The following is an 18,764-nucleotide window of genomic DNA, read 5'->3' as shown; positions in this document are numbered from 1 at the left end:
CCCCTGTGCGTGCGTGTGCGTGCGTGTGTGTGTGTCCAGGTGTGGGTGGGTGTCACAGGATGGAGATGTGAATGTGAAATCTGTTCTGAGTGGGTTACAAAGCAATTGACCTTGGGAAGACAAACACAGTTGGTTTATGGGTTTTTTAGAAACAACAGATTTACATTCAGAATTTAAATGTCTCGGTTTCAGAGGACCTCTGAGGGCTTCCCATAAAAACCCCAAGTGATGGAGATTCATCCACCCGTACAAAAACTGACTGTAATATTCACCTTCGTGAGATGACATACTGAATGCATCATAATTTCTGCACGCCCTTTTTTATGACCTTGACATGGACAATAACACTGAGACATCAGAGTGAATCCAGCCTGCAGGGCGTTGACTTGCAACCCAATTGCCAGAAAAAGGTTGGCATTAACAAAAGATACATCATTATGTGGATGATATATCTAAACTTTGCTTTGAAACATGCTTTTAGTTTTAGGCATGACAAACACTAGGTTATGGGAGAAGATCTCTTTTTGTCTTTAAATATTCAGTTTTGGAAGCACAATCCCTGCTGGAAAAGCAGCAATGGGTTGCTAAAAAACACCCATGCCTGGTGCTAAAAAGACGCAGGAAAAACAGTCTCAAGTCCTTGAAACACTTAACATTTGGGGACTTAAATGCAGCTGAAAAAACAGTGATGAGCTCCTAAACAACATCTGTGTTTTGGGGATGAAATGTTGCTGGAAGAAGAGCCATTATTCCTAAAAAACAACAAAAAACTGCTGGAAACACAGTGAAAGATTCCCAAAAAACACCCAGTTTAGGAAGCTATAAAGCTGTTTAAAAACCGTGATGGGTTTCTGAAGAAAAAAATGTGACATGTTAACCGACTGAAATGTTGCTGGAAGAAGAGCCATGGGTCGCTAAAAAACATCCATATTTTGGGACTGAAAAGCCACTGGAAAATCAGAAACAGGCCCTGAAAAAAACCAAAGTTAGCTGACTGAAAAGCTGCTGGAAACACAGTGAAAGGTTCCCTAAAAACACGCATGTTTAGAGGCTATAAAGTCACTGGAAAAACAGTTAGCTATGGGTTACTTGGTTTTACAAAAAACGCTGGAAAAATAGCAATGGGTCCCTAAAAAACATCCAGGTTAGTGAGCTCACAAACCTTTGTAAACACTGCAAGAGATTCCCAAAAAACACTGACGTTTGGTTGCTAAAAGTCCACGGGCAAAACATCAACAGGTCCCTAAAAAACATCCGTTTGGGGGCTGAAATGTCATTGGAAGAGGAGCCATGGCTTGCTAAAAAACACTCACATTTTGAGACTAAAAAGCCACCAGAAAAACAGCAGCTTTTCACTAAAAACATCAACGTCAGTCTGCTGAAAAGCTGCTGGAAACACAGTGACAGGTTTGCAAAAGAACAACCTAATGTGGCGACTTGAAAGCAGCAGGGAAAACAACAATGGATCAATAAAAACATGCACATTTGGGGGCTAAAATGCTGCTGAAAAAAGTCATGGGTTAAAAAACATGTTTAGGGGCTGAAATGTCGCTGGAAGAAGAGCCGAAGGTCACTAAAAAACACCCATATTTTGAGACAAAAAAGCCGTTGGAAAATCAGCGATGGGTCCCTAAAAACCACCCAAGTTAACTGACAGGCTCCCAAAACACACCCACATTTGGGGGCTAAGAGACAGCAAATGTCTCTGGAAGGAGAGTCATGGGCCCCAAAAACACATCCACATTAAGTGGCTGAAAAAATGGCAGTGTATCCCTTTAAAAACATCAAAGTTAACAGGCTGAAAAGCTGCTGGAAACATCGTGACAGGTTCCCCAAAACACCGTGGTTTGTTGGTTAAAATGCTGCTGGAAACACAGCAATGCTTTGCTAAGTCACGACCGGTTTAGTTTGTTGGTCTCGAAAAGTTGTCCGCGGCTTGGCAGACGTCTCGCCTGGGTGACGCTCCATCGCCCATCCCCTCCACCTCCAGATGACAGTCAGCTCGTACAGAAATATTAATATGATATGTGAGAAACAGGCACATGTGACATATTCTTGGTTTTCAGAAATGTACAGTGCCATCATTTCTCGCGGCGACCGGGCTGTGACTTACTGTCGCCCTAATGGCACCGAATGAGCAGCCACCGTCATTCAGTCTCTGCAAATCACACAGCCTTTATCAGATGGCGCTTGTACCGTCTCTTTTCACTAGTCGTGCGTTGAGACGAGTCATAAAGATAAGCTCTGCCATGTGAACTCCGAATGTACCGGCTGATAGCGCTCCACGTTAGGATGGATTAGCTGTGTGAGAGAGGAGCGGAGTAAAGTGACGATACAGTGTGCACAGAGAGCGGAGCATCACAGAGAAAGGTGCTTTATTGTCAGCTCAAAAAAATGCATCGTCACGGATAAAAAACACTTTACTGGTACTGCTTAACCCTTTGAAACCTGAGCAAACTGGCTAAATTTCCCTCAAAAACATGGGGAAAGGGTGATGAGCTACTTAACAATTAACAGCCCAAAAACAAGCAAGAAATTAGTCAAAAGTTACCAAAAAACCCAAGAAAATGACCTTAAGAAAGAAAAAATTAAATATTTTTTTCTCTAACATTATTTGAAATCTATTTTTTTTTTCATCTAAGTTCTTGGTTGATATCCAACACTTCCTCCCTGCGCATATTCAGATAATTTCTTTGTCGAAATTTATTTAATTATTTTGTCACTTTGCGGGACATTTCTTGTCAAGTTGCTTATTGTGTTTATTCTCATGTTTTTGAAAGAAATAAAGCTAAATTTACCAGGTTTTAGAGGTTTAAATGCTTGTGAAAGGCGTCTGAATGCAGCACAAGAAAACTGATGTCAAAGGGTTAACTATATCTGAAATGTATACTTTATATATATTAATAAAGTGCATGAAAACAGGATGAATGGAAACACACAGAATCCTCAGTGCAAACAGTAGGAGCTAAACACACTTTTTTTCTTTGCATCTTTAAAGGTATTTTCACGATTTCTGAGTATTTAAGTGCCTCTCTTTGCAGGAGGCCAAACTAATGTTTGAATACAGTATTTCCACAGACACGATGCTCTCATATTCTTTGACATCATTCAGATGAATTAACTATTTGTTAATCAGTTACCAAAGTAGTTTCAGACTGATTTTCTGTTAATAAACAGCCCAAATGCCAGAAGAAAATGTCGGTATTTTACGTTTCTGCAGACCATGACTACGTTACGTTGTCAACCAAATCATTGTCATAACATAAACTCATAAAGTGAAACTAAAACATAAAGTTTCAACATTTCTGCTATGTGAAATTAAAAAATTTAACATAGTTTGCAGCAACGTACAAACATACATGGATAAGGGCTCAATTGGGGAAAAAATATTTAGCTGTAATGTTTTTTGTATTTCCAAGTTTGAACGTTTATTTTTCAGGAAAGCATGACCTCATCTTGGTCCACAATGAATATTTTATTAGCAGGTTTTTCGTGCATCTACAAACTGCACAAAAACTGTGCAAAGAAGCTTTGTGAATGAAAACAAACAAGATTTTCCCACAGTAACACGGCGCTGTAAGCAGAGATATCTGGTGAACTTACACTGGCTCTTTTTTAGGGTGCAATGTGAGAAGGAGGACACGGCTTGTGTCTGGTTACTTGCTTTTCGTTTTCATCGTCATCTGATGTTGAGGAGGAGGAGGAGCAAGATGAAGAGGAGGAGTCTGAGCTCTGAGATGACTCCCCGTCACTCCCAGAGTCAGCGTCATCATCGTCATCATCATCATCATCATCATCATCATCTTTGTCTTCCTCCTCGGTGCTCTGCTCCGTCTCTTGCTCTATTGGAAAAAAGGCACAAATTCACGTTGTACTCTGGAAAATTCAGGATTATTGTGTGACTACGTCTGATCCTCCACACAAGCATCCCATCGAGTGTGCTAAAAGAGTATGTGTGAGTTTCTGAAATGTTCTTTTAGATTATCAATGATATATATATCTTTGAATTTATTTTATTCTATTTTAGCATATTTTTAGCTTATTTATTGGGTGACATTATAAGCGTATTGCAGCTCACATTTTTTAACAGGTGAAGAACTCCTACAGATGTAAAAAAAACCCTAAAAACGCAAGTTAACATCCCAGTCACCAGAAAACTTTCCAAATTTTACATTAAAATGTTATTATGTGGCAAATATGTTGAAACTTTATGTGCTAACGTTGCTGCTTAACGCCTGATTATGCTCGGGGATAAAAACCACATGGCAATGGGAAGGAGAACAGCATGTTTTGGCTTGTCTATCCGAGCAGGAAAAGCACAAACAACTCCTTCTTGTGGCACTGATCAAGTAAATCCACTGTGGCGCTGTTTTGACAGGAATCAATTCTCAGTTTAGAAAAACCCACTATTGTAGTACTATCCTACAAGAAAAGCAACGATTCTCTGTAAAAAAAAAAAAACAAAAAACAAAAAAAAACACTTCTTGTGACACCATACCAGCAGGAAATGCAACAGGTTGCTACAAAACTTTCAAATATAACTTACTCATGGTTTGTAGAAACACAGCAAGAATTTCTTCTGGCGACTGGGCCGGACGTTCATCGTGAGAGGAGGCTCTCAGGAAGTGATGCAGTAATTACAGCTCCGATACTGTTCATTCACACTAAAGTATGTCGAACTCTTGTGGACATATTGGCCGTGTAATGCGTCGTGTGTGATTTGCGTCTGTATCGATGGGATCTCACCCTCTAACAGCTTCTTCTGGATCAGCGGGAGAAACTCGGAGGCCTCAGGATTGTCTGGTTCATAGATGAGAACTGGAAAAGAGGAGAGAAGAGGCGACACTGACTTCACCGGTGGCTGATTTATTGACTGACAGACGGACAGTTGATGGCTGCAGGATACACACTCATCTGACACAGCTTGCTGGCCGGCTGAAAGTCTCTGTCCATCACAGCTCTGAGGAACTGAAACCACACATTTTCTGTTTTTTACTTGAGAAAATCCAAGCTGAGTAAAAATATATCTTTAAGTTTGAAATGATTTTTGGCGTCTGAAATAAAACAAAAACTGCTACAGTTTATCCCGCGCTCTCAGCAGAGCATGAAGTGTGAAATACCTCCATTATCAGCTCCACTGGTGCCTTAATGACTTCATCCTCTCCCTCCTCTTCCTCCGTCTGTTCTTCCTCCCCATGTGCAGACACAGTCTCGGCTGGTGGAGGAGAAAGTGTCGCTCCGCCTGGCGACCATTAACACAATCATCACTTTCTTTTCTTGCTGCATTTCTGACTCTGCATTTTGTTACAATAACCTGCCTGTCAGAGCGGAGCCCGGAGTTTTCCTCGAGTTTTTCATTTTCAGCTCTTCATCGAGCGCTGCGGTCAACGGTGTGTGTTCTTTCACGCTGAAATCACATGTAAGACTTTGTGTTGGTGCCGTTACATCAGTCGGATCGCAGACTGAATTCAGAGCAGACCTCTGTTTTGTGTTGATGGTTTCCTTTGGTGAGCGCTCTGCAGGAGAACCACAAACAAACAAAACAATTTGTTTTTGGGCAGTTAACAGTTAATACTCTATGAAGAGATCATTTGAGTCTTTTTAAGTGTGGTTGTGTGAGGTTCTTATCCAGAGTCGGTGTATTTCTTACACTAGATTGGCAAACCCCGAGTTTGGAGAAGCAGCCGGAGCACCGACACTGAAGCTAAACAATGTAGTGCTGTGAAAATGTATTTTAGCCACTTTAAAAAAAAATCCACATCAGTCCGAGAGCCTGTTTAGACCAGGTATAAGCATGCAGCTGTTTTTAGGTGGCTACAACAGGATTTGCAGCCCCCCCGTCCACTGAAACTTTTAAGAGCCTCCGAAAAACGTACTTTTAAAAGAAAGCCCTCTCCTCAAATTACTATTTGATGGTTTTATATTTTAAAGTTATTATGATTGCATTTTATAGTGGTCCTGTTTTAGTTTTTCTACCGGCGAACTTACGCACTTCATATTTCCACTTTTCACCTGTTTTAAATTCAAGACTTTGTTCTTTTATTGGCTGTCAACCAGTTTTATGTGACATTATTTCTTATTATTCATTAGTGTTTTATTCGCCTATACATGCGGTTCTTCTTTTAGTCTTAGTTTTACCTTTAAATTAGGTTAGTCCTCTTCTCTTTGCTTTCATTATGTCCTCACTTGTTCTGTCATGTGCAGCATCACTAAAAACAATTATATTAAAAAAAATTAATAAAAATAATTTGTATTATTTATTATATACTTATTAGAAAATTGCATTCTTAATTTTGCACCCTCACATGTTTTTGTACACATTGTTATTTTATTTTTTGTGTTTTAATGTCGGGGCAGCATGGGTGTCAGACATTTATTTTATTCTGTAAAGCTTTTTATTTGGGAAGCACTTTGTGCTGAAGATTGAAAAGTGCAAAATAAATAAAGCTTGTTATTATTATTATTATTATTAGTAGTAGTAGTAGTATCTTCAGTGTCAGTACTCCTGCTGCTTCTCCAAAGCATGACTCCGACCACCATCTACGGCGGGTACAAACACTGACTGAAATATCCTTTTAATATTAATCATATATGAAGAGAAAAAGCGTAAAACTGCTGGTTAATATAACGTGAATGAAACAGACATTGTTATCTCTAAATTTAAAAACAGATTTCATAATTGTCAAACACAATGTGAAATGTACTGATGAGATGAGTTTTCCCATCACACACCATCTGTATCATGCATTGGAAGCCCGGACTTTCGAGTGTCCTGGCAAGAAACCTTGGAGAAAGACCAAAACAAAAAGATTACAGCCAATAATGCAAAATGTGTTTCTGTCAGTCCAGTCGTGGTTTAGTCTTGTTTAGAGAACCCACCTGTACAGAGCGAGGCGGCGCCCGGGCAGGAACACTCCTGCTGGATGCAAAATGAAGAAATGAAAACACTGGATGAGGATGGTGTGTATGACTTATAAACTTATAATTGCTAATATGGGACTTTTCTCACCGAGCTTTATCGGTGACGGTCTTTTTCTCCACTTTCTCTAGAACATAATCCCAATATAAGCTTGTCATGAAACACAAGGTGAAACTCAGGTCACATCTTATGTCTCATGTCTGTCTTAAAATAAGGAAATAAGTCGGGATGTGAGGTTTTGATTTACCTTTGGGTTTGCGCCTCTCAGCGTCAGCGGAGGGAACTCGTCCTGCCACCTACGTCCAGGTACAGATCAGAATAATGTCATTATTTATACATGAACAGCTGCACTATAATATCATGCAGACAGAAAACTAGTGTTATAATAAAACAGAGTTGACTCTTTTCTTTGGTGTTTACCTGTTTGGAGGTTGAACTGGTGGAAGATTTCCCCAAACACTCTAACCTGAACATCAGATTACAGCAGTTAAATCATGTAAAGCTTGGTTTATGAATTAATCAGCATGGATTATGATATATGATGCAATATTTACCTCTGACAAGTACTGGAGAAGAAGCAGAAAGTGGCATAACATGGAAATACCCATATATAATGGTACAAGTACTAGGAATTAAAATTTAAGTTTAATACTTGAGTAAATATTGGTGACTTATTCCACCACTTTGTACACTAGTTAAGGTTAAAATACTATTTCTTACCACAAATTTTTAGGTCCACCTTTTTGTGTTTTATCATTTTATTTTATTCTATTCTGCTGCTGACGCAACATTCACGGTACTGAGATAAATAACGTCAATGGAGTTTATTTTTAAATTTTTTGTGGGAAATATTACATTCATGAATGTAAACAGACTAAAAAGAAATACAAAATACAAAAAATCAAAATAGAAATAAAACATTACATCCCAAAAAGAAATAGCAAAGCTGAGAAAACACTAGACATTTGTTATTATAAGTTTTACATTTTTATTTGATACTTTGGATAACCTTTATATGTGTATATGTAAATAGTTATATATAGTTTGTCCTGCATGGTTTTTGTTCTCTTTTTTAAAATGTTATGTTTGCAGTGTCCCATTTCCTGTTTGTTACATAGCTGAATTTGGAAATATATTTTAGTAATGTATGGAGAAACCGGAAAAAACGAATTCAAAAAAATGAAAACAAACAAACAAACATACAAACAAAAAACAGGCCTGCTAACTCATGGGAGCTAATTAAGTGCTACTTCAAATTAGCAGGTAGGCTAGCTACCATTGCAAAACAAAGTGTAATATTTTGTGAATAAAGTTGGCGTAGTAAATGTTAGTGGACACCAGCTGCTCACCTGCTCATTGAGGAAGAAAAAAGGGACTGAAACTGGAGGAAATAATCCGTAAAATTCTTAAACTTTCCTGTGGTTAACCTAGCTAACCGGCTAAGTTACAGTCAGTGGAGGACAGACGGCGGTTACGACGCAACAGAATGTAAACAGTCGTTACCATGGTAACAGAGCTACTGAGTCAGTGCTGCCTTCAAGTGCTGCCGGGAAATTATATAAACATGCGGGTCAGAGAAATATTTGGACAAATACTGTGAATTTGTACGTTTGAACATCTGTTTATTCCTGTTATATATATATATATCTTGTTTAGTTTGGTTTCTGCCTTTTTTATTTATTTATTTATCTATTTATTTTATCATCTCATCATTTTTATCATTTGTACACTGAATTTTTACATGAATCTTTCAATATAGTTTTTTTTTTTTACCTTTTACCTGATGTTTTGTATATGTTTAGTTTGTCATTTAAAAATAAATAATTAAAGACCTATTTGGCGACACTTTGTTTGTATAAACCTACTGACAGATTATAGAGTATTTGTAACATTTCAACAGTTTATTAGTTGATAATTAACAACTGCTTTGTTTTTGATTATGGTGTATATGTGACAACTCTGATCATACTCGAAAAATTTAGGGAGTGTTTAAACTTTAAGACAAAATCCTGGACTGGCTTTGGTTTTTCACTCTTGCGGTGCATGTCGGTTAGCTATTGCAAACACATTACTTTTTGTCAACATTTTAAATGAGACAGGCCGTGGGGTGATTTTGAAATTGCAGTATTTTAAGATCAGATTTGATTATTTATTTATTTTTAATTTTTTTTCCTGACAGTGTTTGTCCCACCTACTGTGTCGGAGGACCATCAGACATTTGAAAATCCAATGACAATTTCTGTTTGTACAGTTTCTGGCTATGAGAAATTGTGTAATTTCAGTTAAATAAACAAAATGCTAAAATACAGCCATCAAAAGTTGTATTCTCCTTCCCGAAGCCAAAAAAAAAAGTGCTTAAGAAATTATCTGACATGCCTCTCCCAGTAACAACTCCTCCCCCTCACAAAAACAGATATTATACGTTTTTCTTCTTCTTTCTCCTGAAATGAGCAGAAATATTATAAGGAAAATTTGTATTTTTTTTTAGAGGGAAGAAGGAAGACAGATTTATCTGTCATTTTTTAAAGAAAGTTTAAAAAAATAAATTAAAATGTGATCCTGCTACATCTTTGGAGTTGAAGTATGAGTATTTTTTGTTATCGTGTCGGAAACTACACACTGAAATGAGCAAATAAATCAAATATGGATAAATGAATGAAGAATGATTGAAGGATAAATGAGCGATTGTCTCTCCCTGCTCTCTCTCTTACACATAGCCGAGCTGATTCCATCCAGCCTCCATGTCAGCCATATTTCATCCAATAAGTAGCTGTAACTGCTACATTAGCTGCGCATACATCGAAAGAGCTGCCCTCAGTCTTAAATGTGTGTGTGTGAGAATGTGAGGACGGAGGTATCGTGTGTGTGTGTGTGTGTGTGTGTGTGTGTGTGTGTGTGTGTGTGTGTGTGTGTGTGTGTGTGTGTGTGTGTGGTTAATAGGTTCAGGTCTCCACAGCGCTTGGCTGTATTGTTTCACGGTTGTCTTGTAATCTCAGGACGATATAAACTGTCAGACTGACAGGCCGAAGACTTCTCACAGAGACCAAATGAGCTCATGACTGACAGGCTGCTCACTTTCTGCCAGAGCTGGAAACACTGTTTAAAGAGAGGTCAGGTTAGTCTGCGCCTCCGACTGCCTCTCACACACACACAAACACACTCATCAATTAGGCAGCGCAGTGAAGTTGCTCGGACTGAGCTCTCTCCTGGGATCGCCCTCATGCACAGCGACATGCCATTGAACCGTGTGCATGTGTGTTTAAGCGAGTGTGTGCATGTGCATGCTTCTGTGTGTGTTTTCATGAGTGTAAAAAGTGGACAGGAGGCAATTAGTCTTCTGTTGTCAAAATAATCCAGCAAAGAAATGGACGAGAGCGCATCCAGTTTCTCAGGGAATGTCAATGAATTCTCATTTAATGACCAAAAACATGTTTTGTGAGGTCACAGTGACCTTTGACCACCAAAATCTAATCATTTCAGACTTTGGTCCGAGTGGATGTTTGTGCCAAATTTGAAGAACTTCCCTCTCTGTGTTCTTGAGATGTCATGTTCACAAGAACAACAAAGACGAGGTCACCGTGACCTTTGACCACCAAAATGTAATCAGTTCATTCTTCAGTCCGAGACGACGTTTGTGCCAAAGTCAAAGAAATTTCCTCAAGGAGTTCTTGAGGTACCGTGTTTGTGTGAATAGGACAGACAGACGGATGAAGACGCCTGAAAACATAATGCCTCACAGAGACACAAAAACGGTATTAAAATAACAAGTAAACGCAAACATAACGTGGGGAGAAAGTCTCCGGAGTGCACACGCTTCCAGCTGGAGGTTATTGACCCCAGCAGTCTGCCAGTTTGTTGTCAACATGTTGCACTCATTAAATGCTGCTAATGTAAATCTGTCCTATGGCTCCTGCCAAAATAAACGCCCATTAATTTCTTGCAGTGTCACAGATGCACAATTCATGGAGGCCAGACAAATATGTTCTTATTTCTGCTTTCATGCATGAAAGCAGAAATAACAGAACTAACTTCCTAACTCCGAAACTACGACCTTCAGACATAAATGCACCGTAAAAGTCAGTCTAGGGTTCATTAATATCCGAAAAAAAGTGGGTGTAGGTCCATTGAGTAAATAAGATAATGTTTGCCTTCATCAAAAAAACATTTCCAGATCCGACCAGTCGTGTAAGATCTGATTTTACAGCAAATGAGTCTCCTGATGTCAAATGCTAAACAACAGTAAACTGCTCTGACACTGTCACCTTGTTTTTATGGAGAATCCAACACCACCACCTCCTCCTGCTCCTTCCCAACAACAGACAGAGGGAGAGAGCCACAAAACACAAACACACACACACACACACACACACACACACACACACACACACACACACACACACACACACACACACACACACACACACAGCACCAGCATCCCATCAGGCACACCTGCCATAGACGGTTGATGGGAAAATATATTCTGCACAGACGACATGATAACAGAATCATTTCACACTCCAGTGATCCTCTGCACAGACTCTCTGTGTGTGTGTGTGTGTGTGTGTGTGTGTGTGTGTGTGTGTGTGTGTGTGTGTGTGTGACAGCCGCAGCAGCAGCGGGCTGTATGTACTGTATGTGCCTTGAGAGACTCTGCTTTTCACAAATTTCCATATGATGAGCCCCGAGGCCGTATCAACTGCAAAACAGAGCAGGAACGACTCGTCTCAGTCCTTCAGGACGTCACAATGTGCAGAATGTGAAGCATGTTCTCCTGTGATGGAACGCCACTGAACATACTGTTCCCATCATTAACGGGGACCGGCATTAACAAAACGAAGCAACATCATGCTGTCATAACGACTTCATCTGCAGTGCATGAGTGTGTGTGCGTGTGTGTGTGTGTGTGATGCTCATGTTGCTGTGTCCTCGGGCACACGTGTTTATGAAGCATCTGTGCAGGTCTATCAGTGTGATGTGGTGTATGACGATCCATCCTCACGCCTCACGGCCTCTGGCAGGCTGAAGGCTAATAATAAATGCAAATTACAATCAGAGGAGCAGATCGGAGCCGGAGAGGATAATTGCTCCATTATGGCCGTGTGTGTGTGTGTGCGTGTGTGTGTGTGTGTGTGTGTCTTGTATAACAGAGAGAGAGAGGAGCCAGGTGCTGACGTCACAAACAGACGATATAATGGGACAAGTGAGGTATTGATTTATTTGTTGGACAAAATTCTACTTTTCCAGTTCGAGGGGCCAAGTGAGGCTAATTAAAGTGTGTGATGCAACTGTGAGTCACAAATCAGAAGGAACAAAGACAGATCTAGTTTACAAGCTGCTCCTGAACACCACTGTTGGAGATCAGTGTTTGAAACACAAAACTGCGCAGGCTCCATGTCAGATGAAGCCTGTAATGTGTCTTTTTCAGTGACTTTCCCTCATTTTCCATTTCATTTCATTTATTAGGATCCTCATTAGCTTCATCAACACGCGCGCACACACACGCACGTGCACGCATACACACACATTAACAGCCACCATTTCATAATGTTCAAAATTACAAAAAAATGTCCCAAATGATATTGAGACAATCTGTGATTCCGGATTAATGTGCATCCTCCTCTTTCTGTCCGTGTGTGTCACCACTCCTGAACTGTTGTGGTTTAAAAGTTGATTTGAGTTACTTTATCCATTTCCAACTAAACTCCTAATCTCCAGTGACAAATCCAAAATATTCAACTCAAGTAAAACAATATGTAATAGACACAGCGTTCGTCATCAGAAACCTGCACGTGCATTTTGGCAACAGAAGCGGCGTTGTTCGCCAGCCATCCAGACTGATACAGGTGAGGAAGCAGGCTTTAAACCAGCATGTTACCAGCACAAATGTCTTCTTGTTGTGTGTACGTTGACAGAATCGATGTTCCACCAGCGGACTCAAGTTCTAAAGGATTCCCACAGGATCCCAACTGTGTCAGAACAACCATGTCTGTGGCTGCAAGCTATTAAACGTGTTGACTGGACTGAGGACACAATCAAACATTGCGTCTGCATAACTCTGCGTTTGCATAACAAGTCAAGTCAATATTATTCATAAACCCATTATTACAAACACAGTTTGCCTCAGAGGGCTTTACAACGTACGACATCCCTCTGTCCTTAGACTCTCACATCGTCTAAGGAAAAACTCCCCAAAAAAACCCTGTAACGCCGGCAAACAAATGGTAAAAAATTCAGGAAGAGCGACTGAGGAGGGATCCCTCCTCCAGGACAGACAGACGTGCAAGAGAAAATCGTAAATAACAATTAAATTACAGTAATGACATAAAGGAAAGACAAATAGAGAGAGAGAAAAAGAGGGAGAGCACAGAGAGGGAGAGAGATGCACAGCAGTAATGGTAACAATAACATATAACAGAAGTGATAGACATAAAATTAATAAATGCACTCTATGATAACGTGATGTTACATGCAAATGTCATAGGTGTTGATAAGAGTCCCATGTGTGCAGTAATAATGGAGGCCTGACTCATAATAATGTCAGTGGAAGGTCGCGTCGAGCAGGATCACAGCATCGGCACAATCAAGGCCCACGACACAGGCACAGCCTCAGACAGGACCACAGCAACAGCACAACCAAGACCACGATCCAGGCGAGCTGGACGTACAGACAGCCAAAGGCGGGAACACAGCATCAACACAGCGCAACTAACGCTACATCACAAAGCTGTGAACTATGATCGCTACAACTCACAATAACAGGCTCCTTATCCCGCCATGCAGGTGCAAGTCGATGTAGTTTTCTGTTTTTTTTCATACATTGTAATCTTGTGTCCTTGTCTTTGGGTGGGTAGGATTTCTGATTTCAGGACACAAAAGTCTATGTCAGGGTTTTTGACACTCTGTACGTGACCACAGATAACATAGTCTGGTGACTTGTAGGTTCCTAATTTCCCTCTGGTGTACCTGCTCGGTTTCTCCTCCAAATACGTATCTGGTCACTGAATATACTGAACGTCTTCAACCTCACTAACACAGATCTGGAGGTCGGTCACCATTTATCAAACTCAACTTGTTGAGGTCGCAATCGTGATCAGTTGCATTGTGGGTAAGAGTAAAATGGCTGCAGATGACGAACACGTGGTGCACATATTTTAATGGTGCTTGAGGTGTCTGAAGTCTGAAGAAATGGAAAGAGCGAGAGAGAGAGCGCAATAAATCTTAGAAAACATCAGTATGAAACATGGTTATTAATTATTTGGACTAGTGTATTTACAGTTAGATTTAGGCAAAAGATGCGCGTGGTAAAGAGCAGAAGTAAAAAGATCACATTCAGGCGAGAAGCAAACAACTGACTCCCACATGAAAGTCCGGGGTTTGTTTGTTTTGGGGTTTTTTTTGGATCCATCCACCACCCCTCCTGCCTGCCCCAAAGGGACCTTTGTGCTCCATATTTTACATCTTTTCCAGCAGTGTTTTAACCTGTTGTTGCCCGTCTGACTATCATCATATAATAACATCACAAACGCTTCTCATCAGCTGTTTTCATCTGACAGCTTTTCATTTAGCTACAAAAGATTGCTTTTTGCATCAGGATCTTACTCTGAAATCACTGCAAAAGCAGCAGTATTTGACGACTTCAGAAGGAGAACAAGCTGCACACACACACACACACACACACACACACACACACACACTGAAGTGACACAATACTTTATTTGCTCTATTAAATCACTCAGTTGTTTGCGTCCTCGTAGCATGAGCCAAAGGCTTTAACTGCTAATATTTCTATCATTACCCTTGCTTTACTTTTAATGTGAAATCTATTTGAGGGGATGACTGCAGCCTCTGGGCTCTTTATTATGTGTCTGTGTCATCATCATCATCATCATCATCATCATCATCATCTTTGACTTGGTAAGCACTCCTTCACTTACAGTTTCCATTTCTCTGCCACTCGGCTCTCTGATGGAGCCGCGGCCCATCTGTCTCTCTTTTAGCCCATTCATCATTTCCTCACTCATCAGCTCTGTATTTCTTCATTTTCTTCCCTCGCTCCGTCTCTGTCTCTCCCTCACTCATCACCCATTTCAGGGGGTTTTGCGTCCCCGCCCCTTCCTTCCGCTCCATCCATCTGTCTCCCACTTTTCTCCATATCCTCCTTTTCCACGCTTCATTTTCTTCCTCTGTCATTTCCACTGGCCGTCGATCCATGAAAGAGCCGACACTGGCTGTCTTTACGAGGGGACTGGTCACCAGAATTTTACAAAATATATATATAGAAGAAGTTCTGTTATGTGAACAGATGATGAATTCATCTCTAGGTATGACTGTGCAGAAAAAGTAGGGAAAAAAGATGTCCCAGATGCTCTGTACTGGGAAATTTAGCAGTAGAGCAGCATTAAAAATGATCACAGTTAAAAGCTGTTAACCATTAAAAGACACACACATTTTCACGCCATCGAGGGAGCCTTTGAAAGTGTCTAAATTTGGTTTGAGGATATAAAGATGCAGTGAAAGGGTAGAGATGGACTGATGCGTCATAACCCAGATTTAACAGAGATTCACGAGGCTGGTTTTTACCGTTAAAGGGAAACTTTGCTTATTTTCAACCAGTTTTGTATCAAAACAATATAGATATTATGTGTAAACTTGCCTCAAAAACTCAGAGTTTTGCTGTATTTAGTGTCTCTCAAACTAAAAAATGTACTCCTGCATTTTTGTAGTGCCGTCACCCACACAGAAGATCCACATATCTCTCTGTTAACCCTTTGAAACCTGAGCACCTGGCTTAATTTCTTTCAAAACGTGGAAATAAGGCAACGAGCAGCTTCATCAGAAATAAATAACCTGAAAAACAAGTAAAAATGAAATAATTCTATGTATATATATATATATATATATATATATATATATATATATATATATATATATATATTTATTCATTATTATTTTTATCAACTATATTCATTTTCGTCATGTTTTTCCCTATTTTTTAAAAATAATTTGCAAATCTCTCAAATTCAATTTGTCACTTGTTGCCAAAGCCAAATAACAGCTTATTGAATTATTACATATATTACAGAAATATTTTTTAGACACATATTTTATACATACTGTTTTAGTTATATAGAAACATTTGGTGTAGAGCTTGTTTCTCTTCATTTATGACAATTTTCCATCCTCTTAACACAGAGATCACAGCAACTACAATCCCCCGTCTTAAAGCCTCCTTTGCATTTGTACACAGAACAAACGACAGCAGCATCATTATACTGCATCTCGGTATCCCGAAATCAAAGAGGCGTGACACGTAACGCAACAGCGTTGGCCAAACGGCACTTGTCAAACATTTGGGCAATGTTATTTTATTTCTCAATCTAAACATATATAAATATATTTAGATATAGTGACACAAAATTGAATGTAATATAATAATAATGTTTTCTTTAGTGTATAGTTGTTTCTGTTGTCTTAGAATGAGCCGTTTATATCTACACAGGGGGCGGGTCCTCAGAGATGTGCACCGCCATGTTTCTACAGTAGCCCAGAATGGACAAACCAAACACTTTAGGCTTTAGGGACATTTGCATTTATTTGAGTGTTTGTGCATTTCTCTAGACTTGATCCAGACTCAGTCTCTTCAAAAAAGGCTTTGGAGGAACAAAGTGTTTTGCTAACTCACGTCACTGTGAATAACTGCAGCTCCTCAATAAACCGTCCAGCTGAGAGATGCAGCCACGTGTGCGATGTGTTGGTCTACATCCTGTTTATTGATTAGCTGCCATTTCCTTAAACCAGCCTGTGAAGTATAGAGACACCCTGACACAGCCGGGATCACACACACACACACACACACACACACACACACACACACACACACACACACAGATACAGTCACAGGTTTGAAGCTAAACAACATGTCTGACCCAGTGTTACTGTAAGCGACGACGAGGGCGCTTCAGCCACCAACCTTCGCCCACCCCCGCCCCCTCCCCCGTGTGCCGACCTCTCACTCCACATCTCCTTTCGTTGTGTTTTCCTTTTGCTTGATTCCCTGAGGGGAGGAAAATTCCTCTTATCAGCCGCAACCAGACGCAGCACTGCGTGTGTGTGTGTGTGTGTGTGTGTGTGTGTGTGTGTGTGTGTGTGTGTGTGTGTGTGTGAAGATAATCCCCCGCCGTGCTTTCATTGGCTCAGCACTAACCCTTTTTTTTGAGTAGGTGATGACTTGGGGTTTATTTTAGAAAGAGCAGTATTTCATGTCACATCTGAAAGGTTGTCTTTTAAATGGCACAACAGTAATTACAACGTCAAACATCTGAGAGCGGCATTTCGGAAAAATTCATTATAAATCGTTAACTCTTGGTAACATTGCTTTATATTTGCATCTGCTGACTGCAGACGAGCATCTCTCTCTCCCTCTGTGTGTGTGTGTGTGTGTGTGTGTGCAGTGATTCGTTGAGCTTGTCTAAGAGTGTTAGTGTCACTTCTGCTTATTCTGTTGCTGCCCGCCTGCTCATCGAGAGAATCTGCTTTCCTCATCCATACTTGTGATGCCCTCCATGCCGTGAGTGTATGTTTTGTGTGTGTGTGTGTGTGTGTGTGTTTGTTTCCATCCAGCACAAATCACAACAGTCCACCTGCATGCTAAAATGAACACCCTTCACTTCATCATGGGTTGATTTCACGTGACCAATCATCACTGTTGTCAGCATCCATTGGCTGCAGATGCAGAGCTGCTTTCTGATTCATTCCTCCATTCAGCGGCTCAGCCATGATCACATGATGCCTGTGTGTGTGTGTGTGTGTGTGTGTGTCTGTGTGTGTGTGTGTGCAGCCCTATTGCCAAAATCCAGAAAAACGAAAAACTCTCCCCACTGTAGTTGCCATAGTAACCAGCGATTCGCTGCATCTGGCAAATTATAGGGTTGTATTGAAGGGCGAGAGGGTGTGGGTGTGTGTGTGCACATGAGTGTTAAGTGTGTGTGTGTGTGTGAACTTCTCCTGCATACAAAAGCTGATATTCGGGTGAAAGTGAAAAGCAGAAATGGATAATCAATTACCATTTTTGCAGCCAATCAATGTTAGATAGGATGGCCCTCACACACTCATATATACACAAAGATACACACACACACACACACACACAAACACACGCGTGCGCGCATGCACGCACACACAACCTGGATCATTTATCGCAGTTATTAGACTCTATAAGTCGGAGTGCTCTGAGGTGCTGTCCTCCCAGAGGGCAGCTCCCTGTGCTGATGTGTTACGATGACTTTATGTGACTTTGTTGAGGACGACTGAATAGAGACAGACGAGAAACAGAGAAAGAGATGTTGTCTCCAGTGACCTTCCAATATTCTACAAATTTCCTAAAATGTGAAAAATGCACTAAAGTCATAGAAATGTTCTAAGATTCTGAAAAACACACTAAATTCTTAGAAATGTCCCCAAAACTAAGAAATGTCCTCAGATCTGTCTTGAAATCCTACAGATGTCCTGAAATATTAGAAATATCCTAAAATCCTAGAAATTTTCTGAAGTCCTTGAGATGTCCTGAAATCCTAGAAATGTCTTAAAATCCAAGAACTGCTTTAAAATCAGAGAAATGTCCTGAAATCCTAGAAATGTCCTAACATTTCTAAAAATGTCCTAACTAAAAGCCTATAAATGTCTTATAATCTCAGAGACATGTCCGGGGCTGCTGTGACTGGCCCCTGGCCTCCTGTCATTTTGCTAAACTGGCACCCGAGCAAACCAAGCTGCGTTTCTCTGCCCTAAATCGTACACACTGGACATCCATTTAATCTGATCGATGGAATCGCCTCCAAAATATCTT

The 18,764-nt window shown here is 40.3% G+C and overlaps 1 protein-coding gene across 13 annotated transcripts in view; it reads right to left on the bottom strand.

Annotated features, from left to right (window-relative positions):
- Positions 1-1,492: 1,492 nt before the first annotated feature.
- LOC121951187 (uncharacterized) overlaps positions 1,493-18,764 on the bottom strand; it is a 41,956-nt gene continuing 24,684 nt past the window's right edge. For 2 of the 13 annotated variants that reach the window (XM_088085873.1, XM_088085877.1), the window contains exons 2-11: positions 7,340-7,385; positions 7,167-7,215; positions 7,010-7,069; positions 6,880-6,919; positions 6,733-6,784; positions 5,319-5,516; positions 5,121-5,242; positions 4,911-4,968; positions 4,747-4,818; positions 1,493-3,842 (exon numbers count right to left, since the gene is read on the bottom strand). In XM_088085873.1, the coding sequence (XP_087941999.1) occupies positions 3,616-3,842; positions 4,747-4,818; positions 4,911-4,968; positions 5,121-5,242; positions 5,319-5,516; positions 6,733-6,748 (693 nt within the window). In that variant the 5' untranslated portion in view covers positions 6,749-6,784; positions 6,880-6,919; positions 7,010-7,069; positions 7,167-7,215; positions 7,340-7,385 and the 3' untranslated portion in view covers positions 1,493-3,615. Of the gene's footprint in view, positions 3,843-4,746; positions 4,819-4,910; positions 4,969-5,120; positions 5,243-5,318; positions 5,517-6,732; positions 6,785-6,879; positions 6,920-7,009; positions 7,070-7,166; positions 7,216-7,339; positions 7,394-8,268; positions 8,391-16,719; positions 16,739-18,764 lie in introns of those variants that run through there. The other 11 variants (XM_088085869.1, XM_088085871.1, XM_088085866.1 and 8 more) reach the window with 11 other exon arrangements.

Source organism: Plectropomus leopardus, chromosome 12, assembly GCF_026936395.1.
Source record: "Plectropomus leopardus strain MGB_pleo_1.0 chromosome 12, ASM2693639v1, whole genome shotgun sequence".
Classification (NCBI taxonomy): domain Eukaryota; kingdom Metazoa; phylum Chordata; class Actinopteri; order Perciformes; family Serranidae; genus Plectropomus; species Plectropomus leopardus.
This window is presented reverse-complemented; position numbering and strand designations above follow the sequence as displayed.